The following is a 21,465-nucleotide window of genomic DNA, read 5'->3' on the forward strand; positions in this document are numbered from 1 at the left end:
CAGCACCCCATAAAAATAAAGTCCTTATCATTGTGATTTTGTGAAATTGTTTAGTGGTCAAACGTTATTACTTTTGCAAACCTCATTTTAGCGATGGAATAGGATAAATGACGACAGGCTCAGCTCAGTTGTAGCCTAAAGTCAACAGCCTATCTGCGATTCCCTGAACGAGCCTACTGTTCAGTCTGCGCAGATAACTTTGGGGAATTCGGTCGTCAGAGTATGGCTACTTTCAACCACTGAAAATGTATGGCTAATGGAGTGAAAATCTAAATCTAATCGAATGAACGATTTGATTCGATCTGTGATTCCCTGATCACTAATGATGGCAATCATATCTGAATTAGCCTAGCTTATTCACCACGGACTCCAATTTTTTTGTGCAACGTTAGACAAAATTGCTAACTGTAGGCAAATGTAGTTTAGAAGTAGCCTACAAGTTTTTAAAGTGTGCTATTAATAGCCTGCCGTAACGGCTTGAGCACCGCTAAAAATAGCCTAGCGCCGCCACTGCAGTTACCTCCCTACCAGACACTTTCTTATTTTTAACTGTCAATGCCAATGAAAAATAAATAATTCAACCTTACGGATCATCAGACTCATTCATATCAGAATTAAAACACTGGAAGAACAAACCCTGATTCACAGTCTGTTTCCCCATAGATGGATATACGTTTCTTTTTTTTAAAGAAAACAGCCAGGTTCAGGTGATAAAGTATAAGATAAGCCTTTAACATTATCCCACTGCACTGAACAGCAACCCCATATTCACATATGTTATAAATAGGTGATAACCTTTGGTAGCCTACACGATACATTCTCTGTTGATTAGTTGATTACATTTGCCTTCTGGTTGACAGCACAAAGGATTGAGGAGAATAGAGAGGGAGAAGGGCAGAGAGAGCAGGATGAACAAGGTGAGAAAATGGCTAGGTAGCCTATAAGACATATATATATATATATATATATATATATATATATATATATATATATATATATATATAGAAGGACTACTGTGTTTTGTTTTCTCTTTTATTTGAAGATTATTTTCTAGTTGATTACAAAATGTTTTGTATGTGATTGTCAGTGATATGACGGAGGAAGGGGGATAGATGGAGAGAGAATGATGGATAGAGAGAGAGAGAGCAGGATGGAGAGAGAGTGGACAAAGAGAGGGACCTGGAAGAACCAGGTGAGAAAGTGGACATATATTGTACAGGCAAAAACACTTAAAATATTCCATTCACATTATATTTACATATGCATTTCATGGATTTTTGCTATATACATCATATTCCTGTATTGCATAATATTGTTTTGTGGCTCATCATTAAAGTTGGTCTTCTCAGATTTATTGATGTCTTACTTATCATATAATGTAGTTGTTGTATTAGAGTAAATGTGTTTATTATCAGGCCCAGGCTCTTAAGAAAAAGAGATGTTGGATTTTCCCCATCTGGTTCAGAGGCATTATTAGATTAGATTATTCATCTTTTAGCTGTATAACCATATCAGTTTCTATCACTGATGTAAATGAAAAAGTTGAAAATTAACAGCAGAAAAAACATGCATAATCCTGTCTAAAAATATGTTAAGGCTTATTTTACCAGTTCAAGGTATGTGCAGGGGCGTGGCTCAAAATTCTGGGCCCTGTAGAAAGGCATTTTCTATGGGCCCCTCCCTGCATCCACAGCTATTCATTCTAGCATCTTTTTGGGCCCTCCTCACATGAGGGCCCTGGGTACTAAGTCCCCTTTCCCCCCCTAGTCCGACGCCCCTGGGTATGTGTGCTGCAATAATCATGCTTTGTAGTTGCCATCTTTTTTCACAGCAGATGCCTTGAATCTGTTGATAGTTTGTCATAATTGCATGTCTCAATCTGTCTATTTCTTTCCCCAAAACTCACCAGAAGTCATGATTTAAGGGTTTAAAACGTACGGGGGCATGCCCCGGACCACCCTAGCTTAACTGCTATCAACTGTTCATTAGGGGCTGAGCCCCCCCCAAAGGACAGATCCTAGAATCGCCCCTGGCTCTGCAAAATAGCCTCAGGAAGGAACTTATTTTGGTGGAACGTGCTAGTTCAAAAGTTGTGACGGACATCCAGCTAAAAATGAGGGACATCCGGCAGATCTTCTGGTGGCACCAAAGCAATCCCCTAAATGAATCGTCGTCAATATTTAGACTAGGGGGTGTGAAACCAAAATATTCTGTAAAAAGCAAGAAGTTAAAGGTGCCGTAGGTAGGATTGTGAAGATCCAGAACTTAGCCAAAGAATTTGAACATCGACAACTTCTCAGTCCCTCCCCCTTTGACGCTAAAGCCCAAAACAGTCTCCTAAGCCCTTCCCCCAACAAGGGAGAATGAATGCGTGTGCATGAGCAGTGATTGACACGCAGTTAGACACGCCCCCTGTCTAACTGGTGCATCTGAACAGGGAGCGGTGGATTTTTGCAAATCGCACTACAGGCTGTAGGTGGTGCCAGAGGAGCCGGATATTTTTTTTAAGTGACCTGCTTCATGTAGTTCTACCTGAACATAGGGTCAGTTTCAGCAAATATGACAGAAAGTTAGTTTTATAAGGCTTACCTACTGCATCTTTAACGAGTGTTACTGGAAAAAAGCCATAGATCAAACATACAACTTTTTCAATGTATGTAATGTCTTCACTGTTGTTTTTTTTTAATTGTTACCACCTCAGTCAAGGTCCCAATTGAGCTGAGCCGATACAAGAAGGTGGAGTTAATAAAACACTGCAGACCACTGATTGGTTAGAGAGACCTGTAACCAGCGTGACACAGGAAATCCTGCAAAATCCTGCCATTTTTAAATAGCCAAGATACCGTCAATAAATGGCAGACGGCAAAACTATGGCGCACTATGCTGTACACCATGTACACTATGATGTTCAAGTGCAGACATTCCTCTGTTTGGTTGCCAATGAAAGGATCCAATTACTGTCGCGTTGAAGATGATGCCATGGCAGTTTCACTAGGCGATCAGCTCAAGTCTGTTTCCACGGCAATTTGTCGCATTTTTCTTTTATCGAAACAGCAGTTTTTCCACCTCAGCCAAGCATTAAAACTTATTTGTGATATTTCAACTTTTATTTTTAAAATCACTCACATTACATTCAGGTTTTTTTTGTTTTGGCATTGTAATGAAACAATCCGATCAAGACTGTTTTGTGGTTCGTATCCTATCATCTACTGGCTTGACATCTGTGAGTTGATTCTGAAAGCAGTTACGAGATCTCGGAGAACAAAACGACACGAAGCAGGGTTCAGTTCACAATGTTCTAAAGGTTTACAAGAATACATATGTGTTCTTACAACTGCTACGTTCACGTGGGAGTGGATAGATAAGAAAGAGGCTTCATAGAAAAGGAGGATTGGTTCAAAGTAGCTTCACGCAGATAAATATCCAGAAAGGATAACAGTGTTATAATTCATAATACAAATTCATGACACCAATTAAAACAGATGAGAGAGGCTTTGTTCAGAGTTTTAAGAAAATACAATGTAAAAGGATTCACAAAAGGCATGCACATATTGGGACAAGATTGGGGTGGATGGTTGGATGCACCACAGGTTTTAGGCTATTTACACAAAGAAAGTCTTATTGTCTCATGCTTCAAGTCAGCGAAGACTCTTTCAATAATTAACCAAGATCACAATCTTTCCTTAACTCTAACCAAGTGCTTTAATTCCCTGAACATAAAAATGTTTTTAACATGGTTCAGTTACAGTACCTGTACCAAGTGTAGATATTGTAGGAAAACTACAAAAAATGTGTTGACAGTAATATTTTGCAGATGTATTCCATATGTAGGCTACATTTTGCAGTGGCAGTCATTCATGTCCTATGTTGAAACAAATCCATAATCCAGCTGGTGCTTTTCCTACTATTACGTTTGCTACTGCAAATTAGTTGTATGAATGGACATTTTTCAGAGACCAACTGCTGAATAAGTCACAATTTACTCACCCAGTTTAATCATCTCTGGGTGAAAGTGTCAGCTAAAAAAGCTAAATTGTAGCATCATTATGTTACTCACTTAACTTGGCTTGTTTCAATGCTGCATTGTCAGTGGTTTCAAATTGCATCCGAGGAATGACGTTGCAGAGTTTCCAAGAAGCTACTAGTTTCCTGCTTCTAATGAAATGTTTGTGTTAAATAAATTACCGCCCACCAGGATACAGAAACTTGAGAGCTGCATCCTGCATCCTCAAACCTCCCCAAAACCCACCCCCCATTTTTTGTTTTTAAATGTATACGTTACTGTTATCGGATCACAGATGGTGTTTGCCATCAAATGCTGAACTGCTGAACTTTGGGCCAGTGAAAGTGATGCACGGAAACCTACGTCATAACGGTTGCAGAGATGACTCGCTCGCCCTCCTTTTGTCATCAAAGATAATGCCATATGGGGTAGTGGAGCGGCCGTGTGTGTGTGTGTGTGTGTGTGTGTGTGTTGGGGGGGGGGAGCTTGTCTTCAATAGTGGTTTTCACAGGCCCACTAATCATTTCCCCAACCACCCACGTTCCGGATATCATCCACTTTGTATCAATGTTTTTTCTCTCTCTCTTTCCTGACCTCTGTTGAATGGAGGAATGTGAGGAATGCAGCAGTGAATGGGCGAGTGGGGGAGGCTGCATACAAATAACTGACGGATCAAGTTTTCCTTTTTTTTTTTTTTTTTGCTCTGTGAATCTGATATGAGCACACAGAAAGTTAAAAAAATATATATCTGATGGTGTTTCTTATTACATTTATTACTGGCAACAACGGAGCAAAAAAAAACATGAAATGATGCAAGCTGCCACTTGCATTACAACCTTTAGCGAAGGCATGAAAAGACACGTTTTGGCATTTGGCCTATGGACGCTTTGACACAGATTGTCTATTTTTAGGGATCAAACACACACACACACAGACTAAACTGCCACCAATTTAATCACATTAGGCAGGCATTCAGCATGACAGCCAGACAACAGTCAGACAGGCACCATAGAAAATAAATGAAGCGTGAATTGAAAGCAAAGATTGAAGTAACCGGCGTGGCAGTGCTTCCTGTGATATTTCTTGAGGATGTGGGAGTTTGGTGTGCTGTCGGAGACTCGGACATGACTCTGATCTCATTCTGGGTTCTGTGCGAGGGGGATTAGATCATCATATATGGACAGTTATGTTATGCAGCTGTTACATTTTCCAACCAAGACATACGTTTATGTTGTCACTGTGTGCTGCTTGTTACCAAGGTAGCTCAAAAAGCTACAGCTTCGCATCACACGGCTTCAAAGAATGTTAAAAAAAATAAGTAGAAGGAATATATATAGTAGATACATTTGACATGTACGGACACATAACCTGTTATGTTTATTTAAAACTAAAGCTTTAACATACACATTTAGACTCCTTTAAGGAACGTTTCAACCCAATTCTTCAGGTCAACTTAGGCAGCGGTTGATCTTTGAAATTTGCTTCCAGGGCGATGGTATTCTCATAGTCGGAAACGTCAGGAGAGGGCATCGTTTTAGGCTTTTGAGGCTAGTTGGTAAAAACAAAAACACGCACACATTAGAGTACAGGAACACACAGATAAGTATATACTGTTGCTAATTTAAATGTTCGTATAATGACAAAAAAAACTCCAAAACAAAACAAGAACTTTTAAAAGAAAATCAGTTGCAGTATTTATGCAGTTTATTTTATGACACTCATTGGTAATTAATGCCATGATTGCCATTATTAAGATCTGTATGTCAGAGAAGTTAATACAACTGAAAAAAAACATTTAAGCTCTAGTACAAGTATTGTGATATTATAGTAGGTGTGATGCATCTCTCGCGTTTCTCTTACTTCTACCTTTTTGACCATTTAACACAAGGACCTCATTAATTAAACACACTGCCAACCAATCAGAGCATTCATTGCTCATCAAGTCTTAAATTGCAAAGTAGAACAACAAACAAATATTGTGTCAAAATTTCAGCTAATTTCTAGCTTCACAATCTCCTTGGCTGTATTCAAAACCGCTTGCTACATACGACGAACGCAGTCATACTGCATACTGGGTTCGTCTGTAGTATGTGGTATAAAACGGTTAAATTGATCAATTTTTGCAGCGTGCTAGGCTACGCTTTGCCATTTTCCGGTTTTTGAAAGTGGAAGTAATGACGGGTTTTTGTGACCAGCACTTTGCATTGTGGGTTAGGGTTTGTACCGAGGTAGACTGGTTTGATGCATTTTGGAGATTTTTTTCAGAATCTGTATGACATCCTCTTTATTTTTTTGGCATACTGCCGATTTTTACTTTTTTTTGCATACTACATGCTACATTTTGGCCATCTCAGTAAGTACTGAGGGGGTTTTGAAAATGGTCCTTGTCTGCTTTTTCCCTGCCATGAACTAACTCACTGCCACCTGCAGTAACACCTGGAACCTGTTCCACTTCCCTATCGGCTCAGTAACACCAAGGTTGGGTTGGTAACACAGATACCGGCCCGCTTCCATTCATTGACTGGGTTTACATGCACATAATATTCCGGTTTTTGCCCTTATTCCAAAAAAGCCGATATTCTGACTGAGCTGTTTACATGGCTAATGAAAGTGACTATTCCACTAATATTCCCGTTTAAATGTAGCCGTGCAAAACAGGATTTTTTCAAAGTTTACCACTGGTAGCGGACTTGTTGGACCATGCGAACACAGCGTCCCTCTTTCATTCCTTCAACCAGCTGGAGCATGGAGCATGTTCACACATGTCACAACATGTTCCAACATGACTGGAGATGGATAAATATATGCTACATCACCCTGTTCTTCGGCTTTCTCTCAATTTATTTTTAAACTTAACTGTTGGTTAGATATCTCATAGTGTTGTCTGATTTTAACACAGGTGGAAAATAAGATGATTTATCACCATGAATATGTATATAAGGTTTGCAGATACCTGGAGACGGTCGTAGTCAGCGGTGACACTGCAGGTCCTCAGATCAGAGTAGGTTTGTTCCCCCTTCAGCTCAATCTGCTGAGAAAATGAAAGAAATCCTATTAATCCAGTTAACATCTGTCTTCATATTCATAAACACATTTAAACTTGCCTGGAAGCCAAAACTGATTTGACATCAACCACCCACATAGAGTGAAATGTATTTAAAGTTACATAAATGTTGACTCTAACTTTGGGAAAGTTGAAAAAAAAGTTCTTTGAACAACTCTAACTGCAGCATTGGATGTTTACATTGAGCATGTTTTCAGTATTTCAGGATGTGAGAGCAATACCACGACTGAATTTCACTACTCTGTATAATGTCGTTAGAGGAGCTATAAAAAGAGGAAGTAATCTTTAGCAATCTTACAATCTACTTTATGCATGCAACAGCATTGTGGTTGTCTGCCAGAAGCTGTCATAAACAGACTTTTTATCCAGTTTTTTAGATCTTGGTCATTTTTTACCTCTATATTTTCACCAGATGAAAGATTTAGTCTTCGAACATCTGGATCTTAAGTTATCAGAGAAACAAGATGAGCAAACGTTAGCGGCAGCTCGGCTCACAGCCTCTCCACTAATGAGCCCGGCAGCGTTGTTGTGTGTCTTTCATCATTGTTTTACTGGTTGTAATCACCAGGTCCATTTATTTTGGAGAGGAGGAGACCTCTGCGAATAATTTGGAGAATGAATTTGGAGAAGCTAACTGCAATGACAGCAACGGCTTAAGTGTGTTTTATGGTTCTGCGGAGGCTCCACGCAGAGCTTTCGCCGTAGCCTATATAAGTGGCCTGATGTTCATACTTGTGCGCTGGTGTGTGTGTCGAGCCGGCCTGTGTGTGTGTGTGGGGAGTGGGTGATAGAGTGAGGGAGAAGTGAGAGAGTGACGGCGATTAGCTTCGGAGCGAGTACTGACTCTAGAGTAGAGAAACAAAGTGTCTCCCCTGTGTTTTCTGACCAAGGTGGGAAATCTGTAGCAGGAAAAGTTAACCCTCTCCTTGAGGAGAACCAGGAAATGAGTCGGGGGAAATGCAACGCTACCAAGCCACGGCCGAGCTACATGCGTCGCTGCGACGTGTAGTTACATTTTTCGAGAGGTGCACGTCGTTTATCAACGGCGTACCCCCGCAGACTCCTCTGTGTCCATGCCGGAGCCTACGCCGTAGCCTGACGTGCACGCTCAGTGGTGTTTTAAGCCCCCAACGTCTCCTTCCAGGCAGCGCTGCCTGGAAGGCACTTGGATTAGGGTATGGTTATGGTTATGGTTATGGTTATGGTCAGGGTTAGGTGCCTTGAGGTCAACGGTTGCAGCGCTGCCTTGAAGTCGATTAGGCAATGGTTATGGTTATGGTTATGGTTATGGTTAGGGTTAAGGTTAGGTGCCTTGAGGTCAACGGTCGCAGCGCTGCCTTGAAGTCGATTAGGCAATGGTTATGGTTATGGTTATGGTTAGGGTTAAGGTTAAGGTTAGGTGCCTTGAAGTCAACGGTCGCAGCGCTGCCTGGAAGGAGACGTTGGGGGCTTAAAACACCATCAAGCGTGCACATCAGGCTACGGCGTAGGCTACGGTGTAGACGCAGAGGGGTCTGTGGGGGTACGCCGTTGATTTGACGCAGAAGCATAAAACGGCCTTTAGGGTTAGGGTTGTTAATAGAGCTGAAGATCTTTGCCCGAACCCGACGGGACCCGGCGGGACCCGACGGGTTTGGTCGGGTTCGGTCTTCATTTCTATCATGTTACACGGGCTCGGGCTGGGCTCGGGCTTGCGCTCCTGGTTGCGCAGTAAACGAGCGGTCAGGTGAAGCGTTTCGATTGGCGTGTAAATGGATGCTGAGGAGGTGAAACAGAGGCTGGCTTCTGGAGGACTTATTTTATTTCTTTGTTCCAACTTCCAACTGGCCGATAGCCTCCGTTAGTCATGAATAAATTATGTTAAAAAATGTATAAATTACTCTTTTTTACATTAAATTACATTCTTGACGGAAAACAGCTGTGTGCGTGCGGCGCAGTCTCTTTTTTCTTTCTCTCCCTTTTCTGCCGAGTGGTGCGTGTGCCTGCTTGCGGTGTGAAGAGCTATTTTTCGACATGCACTCTAATCAATGCTGATAGACGGCCTTTTGTACAGTCGGGCTGTAAACGGGTTCGGGCTTTTAAAAATCTGTCAATCAAAATGTACTGGTCGGGCTCGGGCCGAATTCTGTCGGGCTCGGGCCTTGTCGGGCCGAACTTTTAAGGCCCGATTACAGCTCTAGTTGTTAAGACAACAACTTGCATGATCCCACAATACTTCACGATGTCACCAAATTGCGTCTTTTGTTATTGTTTTGATTGAGAGACCTCTAACAGCATAAATGAAAGATTGTATGTTTATGACGTGGTACTCATATACTTGTATATTTTGAAAATGAATTAGACCAAGATTGTTTATTTTGTAAATGCTGCAGGGAAGAGACTCACTTTTTCAAAGGACAAAAAAAAAAACGTATTACATATTTGAAGATTAGTCACCCCGACTTCCTGCTTCGGTCAAACAGAGAGGGCGAAGGATGTCAGCTAGACGAGACAGTGACTAGATCTTGTTTTGCAGATGATGTCAAAACTCCTTATCAGATCTACTAGTATTAGTGCTGTGCGGGGGCTCATTTTTCACTGTCTCTTGTCTGGCTACCTGCCACTTTCTCTAATTAAGGTGAACAGTTTCTGCTTACCTTCAGCCTCCTGGAAATACTTGGGACGAGAAGAAAAACAAAATGAGAAGGAATGTTAACCCAAATTACTATAGTTATTACTATAGACAGATTTTTTTTTTGGCAGAGCACCAAGATGAACATAAATTGTGTAATAAATTACAGCATGTCTGATTTTCAAGAACTGGGAGTGCCTTATAATTCAACTACAACATCTTGATATAATATTACAGTAAGAAAACTCTAACCCTCTAAAACAGTGTTTCTGATATGGGGGTACATGTACCCATTGGGGTTCTTTCAGACTGATCTTATGAAGTGGCGTATCTATGACACGCCAATTTGTATGCCATTGTTGGCATGTTATCAAGACGCATACTTGCTTTTTAGCGTGTTTATCAACGCTGTTTAGCCTCCATTGACTTACATTACCTTGCGATTGCGTGTGAATTGACGCCGTAGCGGCCGTTAATCCGTGTAGGGAGGTTGGTCAGGGTCGAGGATGGGTAAAACACAGGACTTTCACCCAGGAGAGCGGGAATCGTGTCCTGCGTGTCACGTTTCCTTTCCACGTTTGTTCTTTTCCTAAACCCAACCAGTTCTGGCATGTGACGTTTCCTTTTCACATTTTTTCTTTTCCTAAACCCAACCCACGTGTGACGTTTCCTAAACCAAACCGTAGCCTCGCGATAACGCGTAGCCTCGTGATAACATGCCACGTGGCTTTAGCAAGTGGCGTGTATGTTTACTCTGTGACGTTGCAGATTGCCGTCCGCTGTATACAGCGTAGATATACACGCGGATAGCTCAAAATGCGTACAGATAACACGCCACTTGGCTTTAGGAAAGTGCTGTGTATGTTTACGCGAAGTCATGGTGTCATGTTGGTTCTTTGGAGTACTGCAGGGTAATTGAAATTTTTTTGAAAAATGGTAATTAAAAAAAAACAATCAGTCATGCATACTTCCCTGAAATAATTATACTATAATAATACATTTATTTAGTTATGGTTTCTAAACATTTATAGTAGCATTTAAGTGTTTTTCAGTTACAAGGTCTTTGTTTAGTAAATCAGACACTGATGGTGCAGCGACGTAATGTACCTCTTTACATATGCTTCTTTTTCTACCAAAAATGCTCTTCGCTCATCACGGGGTACTAAAAAAAATATTTCAAAGGGGTACATTATTGAAAAGGTTTGAGAACCACTGCTCTAAAACAGTGGAAGATGTGGAAGAGGGAAATGAGAAGGTGGAAATGGCAAACACTACATTCTTACCTTTGATACTTGTACACATCCACAGCGACAGTCATAATGCAGAGGACCAGCAACACTCCACATATAATGTAGGGAATCATCACAAGACTCTCGCTGCTGCCTGAACAACAGAATTAAAACACAACTGAACAACAAGACAACAGGTTATTAAGAGTTGGAAAAATAAAAATAAAAAATTTTTTTATCAGTAGAAATGAGGTGGAAGGGGGTAGCATAGGCCAAGGAATAACCCATTTAATTTTGGAGCGGATCCAAATCATGGGGCACTTTCACTTTTGTTAACATTGCGATTCATTTGGTGTCGGAATAATCTGAAAAATAAGTTCTAGACAGAACATTCTGTGAAATAGGGCATGCCTTGGCAGAGGTCTGCACTTCAGTTTAATATGCTTCTGTTCATGTTGCTTGTTGCTGTATCCATGTATTGAGTTAACCTGTTATGAAATGTGTTGTTTACTTTGTAGCTTTACTTTGCAGCTTTACTTTACTTTGTAGCTTTACTTAAAGGTGCAGTAGGTAAGACTTATAAAACTAACTTTCTGTCATATTTGCTGCAACTGACCGTATGTTCCAGTAGAACTACATGAAGCAGGTCATTTAAAACAAAATCCGGCTCCTCTGGCACCACCTACAGCCTGTAGTGAGATTTGCAAAAATCCACCGCTCCCTGTTCAGATGCACCAATCAGGGCCAGGGGGCGTGTCTAACTGCGTGTCAATCACTGCTCATGCACACACATTCATTCTCCCTTGTGGGGGGAGGGGCTTAGGAGACTGTTTTGGGCTTTTGCGGAAAGGGGAGAGGGACTGAGAAGTTGTCGATGTTCAAATTTTTTGGCTAAATCCTGGATCTTCACAATCCTACCTATAGCACCTTTAACTTTGTTGCTTTACTTTACGTTACTTTGTAGCTTTACTCTGTAGCTTTACTTCATCTCACTTCACTTTACTTTGTAACTTTACTTCATCTCACTTCACTTTACTTTGTAACTTTACTTTAACTCACTTCACTTTACTTTGTGGCTTTAATTTGTAGCCTTACTTTACTTCCCTTTACTTTGTAGCTTTACATTTCCTCACTTTACTTTGTAGCTTCACTTCACCTCACCTCACTTCACTTTACTTTTGTAGCTTTACTTTACCTTTCCTTACTTCACTTCACTTTACTACTCTTTACTAAGTAAATGCACTTTGTAGCTTTACTTTATGTCAGCCCACTTTACTTTACTAAGTGGCTTTACTTTGTAGCTTTGTCATGTAACGTCAAGTTTGTCTGTTATTGACAAAAATACTACCAAAAAAAAAAAAATGCTCTTTTGCCAGTTTGTGTGTATTTTACTGTAGATTTAATCTCGTTCACATTCTTTTTCCTTTATCAGCGGGTGGTGAATCCTTATCTAGTGAATTGGATTACGCTCACTTATGAATCAGTATTCACAAGATATTCCCTGATTCACTGGCTGCTGACTGAATCATAAGACACAATTCCAAGGCAGTGCTTGTGCCGATGAGCCAGAGTAAGAGCATTAGCATGATGAAGCAGTTATAGTGTTGCTTTGTGTCATGAATCTAACCTGTCGTGGCGTTGACCTCCAGAGACACAGGTCGGGACCTCTGAGAGCCCATCGGGCTTTGAGCTTCACACAGATACACCCCGCTGTCGTTCTGATGGACCTGCAGGACCAGCATTTCTCCTTCCCCCTTCTTAGTCAACTGATATGAGGAGAGATGATACATGTTTCAGTTACATGTCAAAGCTAGAGAGAGGCAATGTTTTTAGGGAAATCCAACAGGAAAACTAAAGTACAGCTTTTGAGAGAATCTGGATTTTATACTGCATACTGAATAGGATGTGCTGGGATCTCTTATTGAAGTATAACAATACTCTGACAGTATGTATGGCCAATTTCCAATATTACAAGAAATCAAACATGGACTAAAGAAATTCATAGGCTGCATCTCATAACCCTTATTTGATAGCTCCTCGACTCTTCGGTCCTCGGCTTGGAATTTGTTCTGTCACTCTTCGGTGAAGGTCGTCTCAAAGCTCTTATTTCTGCCCTGAGGACCGAGGAGGGATCACCGAGGAGCCATCAGCGAGGATGCACGAGAGCAGCCTTCCCGTAAGCCGTGCAGCTGAAGGAGTTGCTAACTCCGCCCATACAGCTGACTAATTCATTGACGCTTCAGAGGAAAGGACGTCTCATCACTCTAAAACACATTTGCCCGTTGCCTCTCTTCTCCCATGATGTCCTCGCGTCTCACCTGTGCCTTCTCTGTGGGAGGTTCTAAGACGCGAGGAAGGGAGGCAAGTGGAGGACTCGAGGAGGCAATTTAAGGGTTATGAGATGCAGCCTTAGTCGACTAACACACACATACGATTTTGTCGACTAATCAATTATCGACAGATCTGTAAAAATGAGTTTCTCCACAAAGAATCATGCAAAAGCACCACTTTAAATATTGTGTTCACCAGAGATGTGCTCATAAGTCTATTGGAAATAAGTAATTTAGGATGAAAAAAGCATAAAAAGTGACTTATCGACTAAAGAAATCTTAGTCAACTAAGACCAAAACCACAAGCCACACTTTTTCTGATGTTATTGTCCCTTTTTTCGACACTTGAGGTGCTTTTTTCAATGTTTTTGGCGTTTTTGTGTTGTTGCCGTTTTACACTTCTATTCACTACCATGTATAAACACCACTAACACCAATTTATTACTAGTTTTACACTTATTTTTGGAATTCATGGTCAATGAACCTCATTTATAGGAAATTATACCTAATCTAATTGAGTTAAAAAAAGCAGAAATTATGAACTATTTAGACTAATATTAAAGGAAGGATAATCACAGACTGGTATATGTCAACGTTCAGTTGGGATACTCTTTCGAAACGTTTCAATTTATTTTTCAAATGCTAAAAAATGTAACAAAACACCCCAAATTATGAATTTAATGAAATTAAGAGAGCCAATCTTTTGTTGTACTTGCGAAGCACATTGTATGGAATCATCCATGTTATTTTTGGTTAATTAAAATTAGGAAGTTAAAAAGAAACCCATATTTCTGATATAGACATTTAGAAAATGGGTCAAATTTGACCCGAAGACAACAACAAGGGTTAAAGATCCATGAAAGTATCAGAAGAGCATTGTCCACATACTTTTGTCCACATAGAGCAGGTGAAAAAAAATGAGTTTCTGAAAGATTGTCTCTTACCTTTCCACTGTCGGCCCTGTACCAGGTGTAGAGGCTCACGGGAGGGTTAGCATCACTCCAACATGTAAACGTCACAGCCCTGCCATCAGAAACAGGACCAGACGTCACCAGTGTTGCCACGGGGACTCTAGGTGCATCTGTTGGAAAACAGACAGTGATATCTGTTGTTAAATGGACTATATGCAGCATTCAGAACATTAATATTGCAGCAAACAAATATTTGCAATGTAAAGATATAATGGAGTAAAGGCATCAGAGCTTCTCGGTTCTTTGTTTTGGTAGCCGTGAGTGCATGTAAGTGCATGTGAGTGCATGTGAGTCTTTCCCTATTAAACTGTTAATTAATGATACAAAACACAACCAACAAATAAATTGTGACCTATTGTTACATTAAGATAAGACTTACACTACCCAGCAGTGTTTAAAGTAATTACAATTTTGGATCCACCTTGAGTGAGTGAAATCGATTAATGCATCGATAATTATAATTTATTTATTTAATTGTTTTCAAATAGTCCATTCTGCATAATAGGTACGTTTACTTTTTGGTACTTTAAGTACATTTTGATGTTAACGCTTTTGTAAATTTTTAATGCATGACTTTTACTTGTCAAAGAGTATTTCTACTTTTTCTTAAGTAAAAGATCTGAGTACTTCTTCCACCACTGTCACAAAGTATACAGTACCACTGCCTGCAATGCAGTAACAAAGGCACCTTGTGTCATGCAGCCATATACTTGAGTGGTTCATTACTTCTGTCAACACCAAGTTATGACAAGTTCAGCTCTTCAAAGACTGACTGGTTTAGGAAAAACTTCCGTCTGTTCAAGAAAAAGAAAAATCCCCTTCAGGTCAAGTGAGACGAAGTCATGTTGAAACACGTCAGCGTTGTTTTGTGTCTAACACATTTACATTACATTACATGTCATTTAGCTGACGCTTTTATCCAAAACAACCTACAATTGCTATATATGTCAGCAGTTGCACGCCTCTGGAGCAACTAGGGGTTAAGTGTCTTGCTCAGGGACACATTGATGTATCGCACCATCAAACTCGGGTCTCCCGCACCAAAGGCATGTGTCAAATCCATTGCGCCATCACCACCACCCCCTTTATCAACCTAATGGGCAATAAATCAGGATCATTGTGTTCTTCATAATGAAGGAAGAAGAAGTGTTGCTAAGTGAGTGACTTTTTAGAGTTACATTGTTTCCTCAATAAAGCGTTCAGTGATCATTTGGTCTAAGGAAGTGGTTACCAAACTTTTTTGACATTTAATCAAGTACTGTACTTCATTTTTACTTCTACTCTACTACAATTTAGTACTTGTAATTTATGTACGTTTTACACCACTACATTTATTTTGATAACTTTAGTTACTAGCTACTTTACAGATTCAGATTATTAATACAACATATATTCAACAAATACAAGCATGTATTATTATAGATTAAGCTACGCCGCAGTATATGAAGTAGTAGCGCCACGTTTTTATACATTGTTGAAATTGGCCATTCTGTGTAACGAGAGCTTTTACTTTTGGTACTTAAAGTACATTTTGATGCTAAGGAATTGTCAGCAATGGAGAGAAAACTTTTCAGAGGTCTTTAAACTCTTCTTTTACTTTCACTCTCTCCATATTTTAAATAAAAGCTATTGTAGTCGCTCAAACGTATTTGGATATCAGGGCTTTTGTTTCCACATGAGTAAAACATCCTGTACTACCGCAGCAGAGGCCACTGTGGTACTCTTTCTACCACTGCATGGTTCATACAAACACTGAGTGTCTCACACAGGACGTCGAGACTCTGAGTCGCTGAAGATAGCTGACTGCTGCCCCCTTTTGTCAGCGGGTAGGAGACAGAGCACGAGATGTTCTGCTTGTGATGCTCGGCTGAGGCGATGAAGGTCAGTGTGGATGTCATGATCATCTGTCCATCCTCCACACTCTGCTTTTGCAAAAAGAGATAGGAAAACAAATAAATTACTGAAAAGTTGATGAAATAAAGCGCAGTGTATATCACAAAGCTACCAAGAAAATAATGACAATGATACTCAAGAAACTATAATATGAATGAGTTAGGGAACAGTGGAGGAAGAAGTTTGTTTAAGTAAATGTGGCAATACAAATAGTGCATTAAATGTCCGACATCACAAAGTTAAGTGAAAGTATCATCAGCAAAATGTATATAAGATGTAAAAATAAAATTATGCTCTATCATACTATTAATGACATTATAAGACTCAGTGAAGCTCATTTGAAATCCGTTATAAAGTTGGGTAGTTTAATCTAAAATAATTCTATGTGATATGATATGATCATATGTCGTTAAAGCAACTTGTGACCATAGCTGTAAAATAAATGTAGTGAAGTAAAAACCATGCAATATTTCCTTCCTAAATGTAGTGGAGTAGAAGTATAAAGTAGCATAAAATGGAAGTAAATGACAAAAACCTCAAACTTGTACTCAAACAATACGGCTTACATGACTCTTTATTTTCCTTTTCTTTTTTAAAAACCCTGGTATATTTTATATTTCTGTTGCAGAATTTTTTTTTTTTTTTATACGAGAGACAAATAAGGGATTCAAAAATCATGATCCTTCCCCAGCTGAGCTGTCAGGACCTCGCTCCATGAATGATCCACACTACATGATGTTTCTCCATTACCATGAACACAACACACTGTAGTTTATGCATTTTATTATTATTCTGCAGCAGAAAATAGTACCCAATAAATGCACTATTTCGTCCAGTAACGTGTGGTAGTTTTAGGAGATGATTTAGCTATTTTAAAAATGAAATTATATATTTGTGAACTGTTTTTAAAGCTTTACATCTTCAGCCAATGGGCTCGAAGCTGAGAGCAATATGAAAAGGAGGGGACTCGGAAAACATTTCAAGGAATTTGTTGACGATGAGAAAAATCTAGAATGAAGTCAGCCTCATCATGAGTACAATAATTGAGTAACCTGCATCTATAACGTCCTCTGTAAATGAATGAAAAAATGAATTAATGAATGAATGAGTGATTTATCACCTGCTGCATTTGTGTCTGCTCCTGGCCGGAGTCTCGGGGGAGCCAGGTGACGGAGGGGGGCAGGGTGGAGCAAGGCACTGGGAGTGAACACTGCAGCCTGACCTGGGCCCCCTCTGACACCTGAGTCACAGCGGTCAGCAGGGGAGGAGGCAGCTCTGGTAAGGAGGAACCAGATATCACATCACAGAGATCACAAAGAGACATTCACAGACCTGATATTTAGCTCAGGTTTAAACTCCACCGACTCCTGAGAAAAAATATCTGTCTATTTAGCTGCTAAATGCTCCACATATGTTCCCCAGCTGGTCGCTAACTGTGTCTGTCTGCTGTTTGGTGCTGAGTAGACAGTGTTTTTCTTCTGCTGCTCAGCCAAACAAACACTCAAACAATCTAAGAGTTAGTGACAGATTGGTCTATATCCACGACGTTCCACTTCCTGTATTGCTCTGGTGCCGCTTGAAATTCTGCCGGATCACGCTCTTTTCACCCGGATGTCCGTTACTGTCTGCTTTCTTTGTGTTGATTTTATGAGGACTATGGTTAACTGCTCCTCAGATCTCTGCAGCGTAAATCCAGACAGCTAGCTAGACTATCTGTCCAATCTGAGTTTTCTGTTGCACTATTGAAACAACCTTTCAACGTATACACGTTCCACCAAAACAAGCTCCTTCCTGAGGCTATTTTTCCTCTGTTGGGCACTTAGTGACAATTGTGATTGGTTTAAAGTGGGCTGTCAATCGATTAAAAAAATTAATCTAATTAATTACATACTCTGTAATTAATTAATCGAAATTAATCGCAGACATAATTAACGGTGCCTGAACCGATACTTTTTAAGGAAGTAAAAAAAGAAAAGAAAAAAAAAGGGTACTAAACAACAGTTGGTGACATTAAAGAACGGCTTGTTTATTGCTAAGGCCATATGGTCAAAATTAAATGATTTAATAATAATGTATAAAAATAACAATAACTTATTTCACTAGTAAATTGCTGTTGAACGACAAAAACAACCACCAGGTGGGAAAAGGACATTTACAATAACTTAAACTGTAGTTTACCAGTTTCATTGAACGCACCGTCTGTGTTGTTTTTCCGACGGCTAAAACACAGTCAAACTTTACACCGTTTAGCGTTAGCTGTCAGCATTGTAACCGTGTTTAATCCAGCTACTAGCTAGCGGTAGGCTAACGTTAGCTGCTGTCTAGTATAGTGTTAACTAGCTAGCGGTAGGCTAACGTTAGCTGCTGTCTAGTATAATGTTAACTAGCTAGCGGTAGGCTAACGTTAGCTGCTGTCGAGTATAGTGTTGACTAGCGTCACATGCAGCGGAGTTTGTGTTGCCGTCTGTTTCAGAGCATCAGAGAGAAGTGCAGACATATCAGTGGCACCATATTTCGGTAGCCAGGGTTGGCAGGAAGAAGATTTTTACAAGTAAATGTTCCAGTTAATGATCCAGGCAGCGCATTCTCGTCTCCCTCCTTCATTTTACAGTCCAATGGTGGCTAGAATGGCTGGAATGGATGAATCTGCGTTATTATTTTTTTTTTATTTTGACAGCCCTAGTTTAAAGAAATGGCAATAAACCAGTGCACGTTTTTCTCCAATCCCAGAATGCTGTGTGGACTCGCCAGACCCTCCTCCGCAGCGCTGTGGAGGAAGGTCTGGTAAAGTGAGACTAGTGACAGATTAATAAGTTATGGTCAATCATTTTGCAATTAGTCATGAATATGAGACAGAATCAGTTACCTTTTTAAAAAAAATATATTTTTTGTCTTTGATCACTTCATCCATTCATACCTGGTAGGGAGGTAATGATGACTCCATCACCGAAATTGTACTTGACGTGGTTTGAACAGTCCAGCCTGAAGAAGTACACATCGCTGTAGTTTTTGGAGAAACTGTGGAACATTGTAGTGCAATCCTTCTTCGTTAAGTCCCCGAGTATTTGCCCCTAAAAGTATAAAACTTTTCATTTGAAGATCAGAAGTTTCCAAACATACAAAATATGTTGTAATTTCCTGTTTCTTAAACAATTAAACAAGTGAAATTACTAATGAAAACAGCACTGATGCCTTTCATAATTTAGGCCCAATAAATCTTTAGCAGTAAGCGAACATTTTTTTTATCTTTTTAATTGTAAAGATTGATAAAATTGATAAGATTGTAATTGTTTTGCTTAATCCGTACACAAACAGTCTCAGTTTTATCAGAAGTCACCAAAGTAAGACATTTTCAAACGCTACACATGGCGGCTTTAATGCGTGTCAAATTGCTTGAGTGTTGCTTCAGAGGTGGCGGTTCACTTAAATGATTACTCGTGAGTTTTGTGTCACAAAGGACCACCTACTTGTATGGTGTTAGAGTGAGGAGTGCGTGCATTGAAGACGAAAGGACCGGTCAGGCTTCCTTTCCTCCAAATCCCACCGTCTGAGCAGTTTAGGATGTTTGCTTCCTCATTGTTGGGGATCTTGAAGCGACATGGAACTGTGACACAGGAGTCACTGAGGCCCATGATGCTTTTGGGCAGCGTCACACCCCAAATTTGACAAAAGACACCTGAAGGGGCAACATTGAAGTATTTAAAATGCAGATGTATGTGACGAAACAACGGCAATACTCTCTCTACCACAATCCTTCTACTTTTACTGGAAAAAAACAACAACAAAACGACACTTCCACCTCTTGAAATACCCATTACATGTGCAATCGGGAACTACCGACCTTGCATCAGAGCGATGAGCAAAATGACAACTGCCAGACCAACACCCATCCCTGCTAGAGGAGATGAAGAGATTAAATCAAGATGTACCACTGAACATTTAAACAAAAATAAAGAGAGAGAAAAGGCAATAATTAAATCATTCACAAAATTATTTCTGCTAATGATGCAAAACAATTACAATTTATTTACTCAGACAATGGATCGAAGAGAATTGCCTTCAGGGAAGCAATTAAAATTTAATGTGGCATTTTGTGGATGCTGTTGTTTAATGTAACTAATAACTCTGCTTTAAGTGTAAAATAAGTCTGAGATAAATCAACACTAATTTCCCACGAGAGACTTCATTTTACGTTAATTTCCAAACCCAATATGTTGACTTAATCAACAGACGTTTAAGTTTACATGACAGAAAATATTAAAGTTAAATAAGTCATTTAGGAAACCCTCATTTTCACTTTTTCCTCATACAAAAACATTTCTGTGATTTTAGACAACACACACATTGATATACTTGATCTTACCTGTGAAATGATGATCAGCAGAGTTTAATGTGTTTGTTCAGTGAATGAGGAAGAAGAAAGTTAGCAGTGAGCTTCTGTTTTTTGTGTCTGTGGTGGAATCTTGACTCTCTGTGTGTGTGTGTGTGTGTGTGTGTGTGTGTGTGTGTGTGTGTGTGTGTGTGTGTGTTCTTGTCCCTAGTTTTTTTTTTCTTCTCCATTTTAAGCACTATACTTATTTATTATAATTTTTCTTCTAAAAACAAGAATCTACAGCCATAGCGTTTTTTACCAAATTGACCAAAAGCTAAATTCCATTAACCCCAATTGTTTTGGTGTCAATGCTAAAATCATGGAGACAGAAACAAAACTCTTTACAGGACTAAAGGTGAGTGAACAATTATGTTTTTATAGTTTAGGGGAGTTGATCCCTTAAATGTAATCAAACCTGATGTAGTGCTACACGTTGTCTTTCTGCGCACTTGTAAATATTTAGCAAGGCTTCAAAAACTGGGGAATGACAATGGAACTATTTCGCTTTCTGCCACCAGAGGGCAGCATAGCAGCAGAATCAGATGTTAGCACAGTGCACATTCCCAACCCATACCAAATGTTTGTGATTAAATACTTGTGAGGGCTATCGTTTACATCACATCAACCTTTACCGTAATCTTAATATAAACTTTAATCTAACGTTAATCCTAACCCTCAAACAGCCTATTGAAGAAGTGACTGATGTCCTCATTCTAAAGGTCTAAAACTCTATCGGTCCTGACAAAGTAGAAGGACGAGAACGCACACACACACACACACACACACACACACACACACACACACACACACACACACACACACACACACACACACACACACACACACACAGAGAGAGAGAGAATTGGTCTTTACTTGAATGTGTTTAAAGGAAATCTGAAATGTTGAATGACTGTGTGTGATGATATAGTGTCATGAGCCCTGTTTAGAGTGACCTGATTGGTCGATGGCGCCAACGAGAGAAGGAAGTGATT

At 39.8% G+C, this 21,465-nt stretch overlaps 1 protein-coding gene across 6 annotated transcripts; it reads right to left on the minus strand.

Annotated features, from left to right (window-relative positions):
• Positions 1 to 4,939: 4,939 nt before the first annotated feature.
• si:ch211-171h4.5 (myelin-associated glycoprotein) lies at positions 4,940 to 20,553 on the minus strand. Of its 6 annotated transcripts, none has more exons than XM_031294698.2 (12): positions 20,465 to 20,553; positions 19,943 to 19,993; positions 19,569 to 19,777; positions 19,019 to 19,172; positions 17,222 to 17,376; positions 15,974 to 16,130; positions 14,182 to 14,318; positions 12,535 to 12,634; positions 10,962 to 11,061; positions 9,704 to 9,722; positions 6,957 to 7,034; positions 4,940 to 5,551 (listed from the first exon to the last, which is right to left on the minus strand). In XM_031294698.2, the coding sequence occupies exons 2-12, from the start codon at positions 19,989 to 19,991 to the stop codon at positions 5,447 to 5,449; spliced, it is 1,263 nt and encodes a 420-aa protein (XP_031150558.1). In that variant the 5' UTR covers positions 19,992 to 19,993; positions 20,465 to 20,553; the 3' UTR covers positions 4,940 to 5,446. The 6 variants fall into 6 exon arrangements, with proteins under 6 accessions (XP_031150558.1, XP_031150555.1, XP_031150556.1 ...); XM_031294695.2 differs by having other exon boundaries at positions 12,535 to 12,673; XM_031294696.2 differs by having other exon boundaries at positions 12,535 to 12,673; positions 19,943 to 19,996; positions 20,465 to 20,525.
• Positions 20,554 to 21,465: the final 912 nt, after the last annotated feature.

Source organism: Sander lucioperca, chromosome 16 (assembly GCF_008315115.2).
Source record: "Sander lucioperca isolate FBNREF2018 chromosome 16, SLUC_FBN_1.2, whole genome shotgun sequence".
NCBI lineage: Eukaryota > Metazoa > Chordata > Actinopteri > Perciformes > Percidae > Sander > Sander lucioperca.

Bases quoted from the DNA above. Each gene is read 5' to 3' on its own strand.
- si:ch211-171h4.5 (XM_031294695.2), bottom strand. From the start codon at position 19,991: ATGGGTGTTGGTCTGGCAGTTGTCATTTTGCTCATCGCTCTGATGCAA. The intron at 16,131-17,221 runs GTGATAAATCAC...TTGCAAAAGCAG, and splicing joins AGCAGACACAAATGCAGCAG to AGTGTGGAGGATGGACAGAT. The intron at 11,062-12,534 runs GTTAGATTCATG...TCTGTTGTTCAG, and splicing joins GGAGGTCAACGCCACGACAG to GCAGCAGCGAGAGTCTTGTG.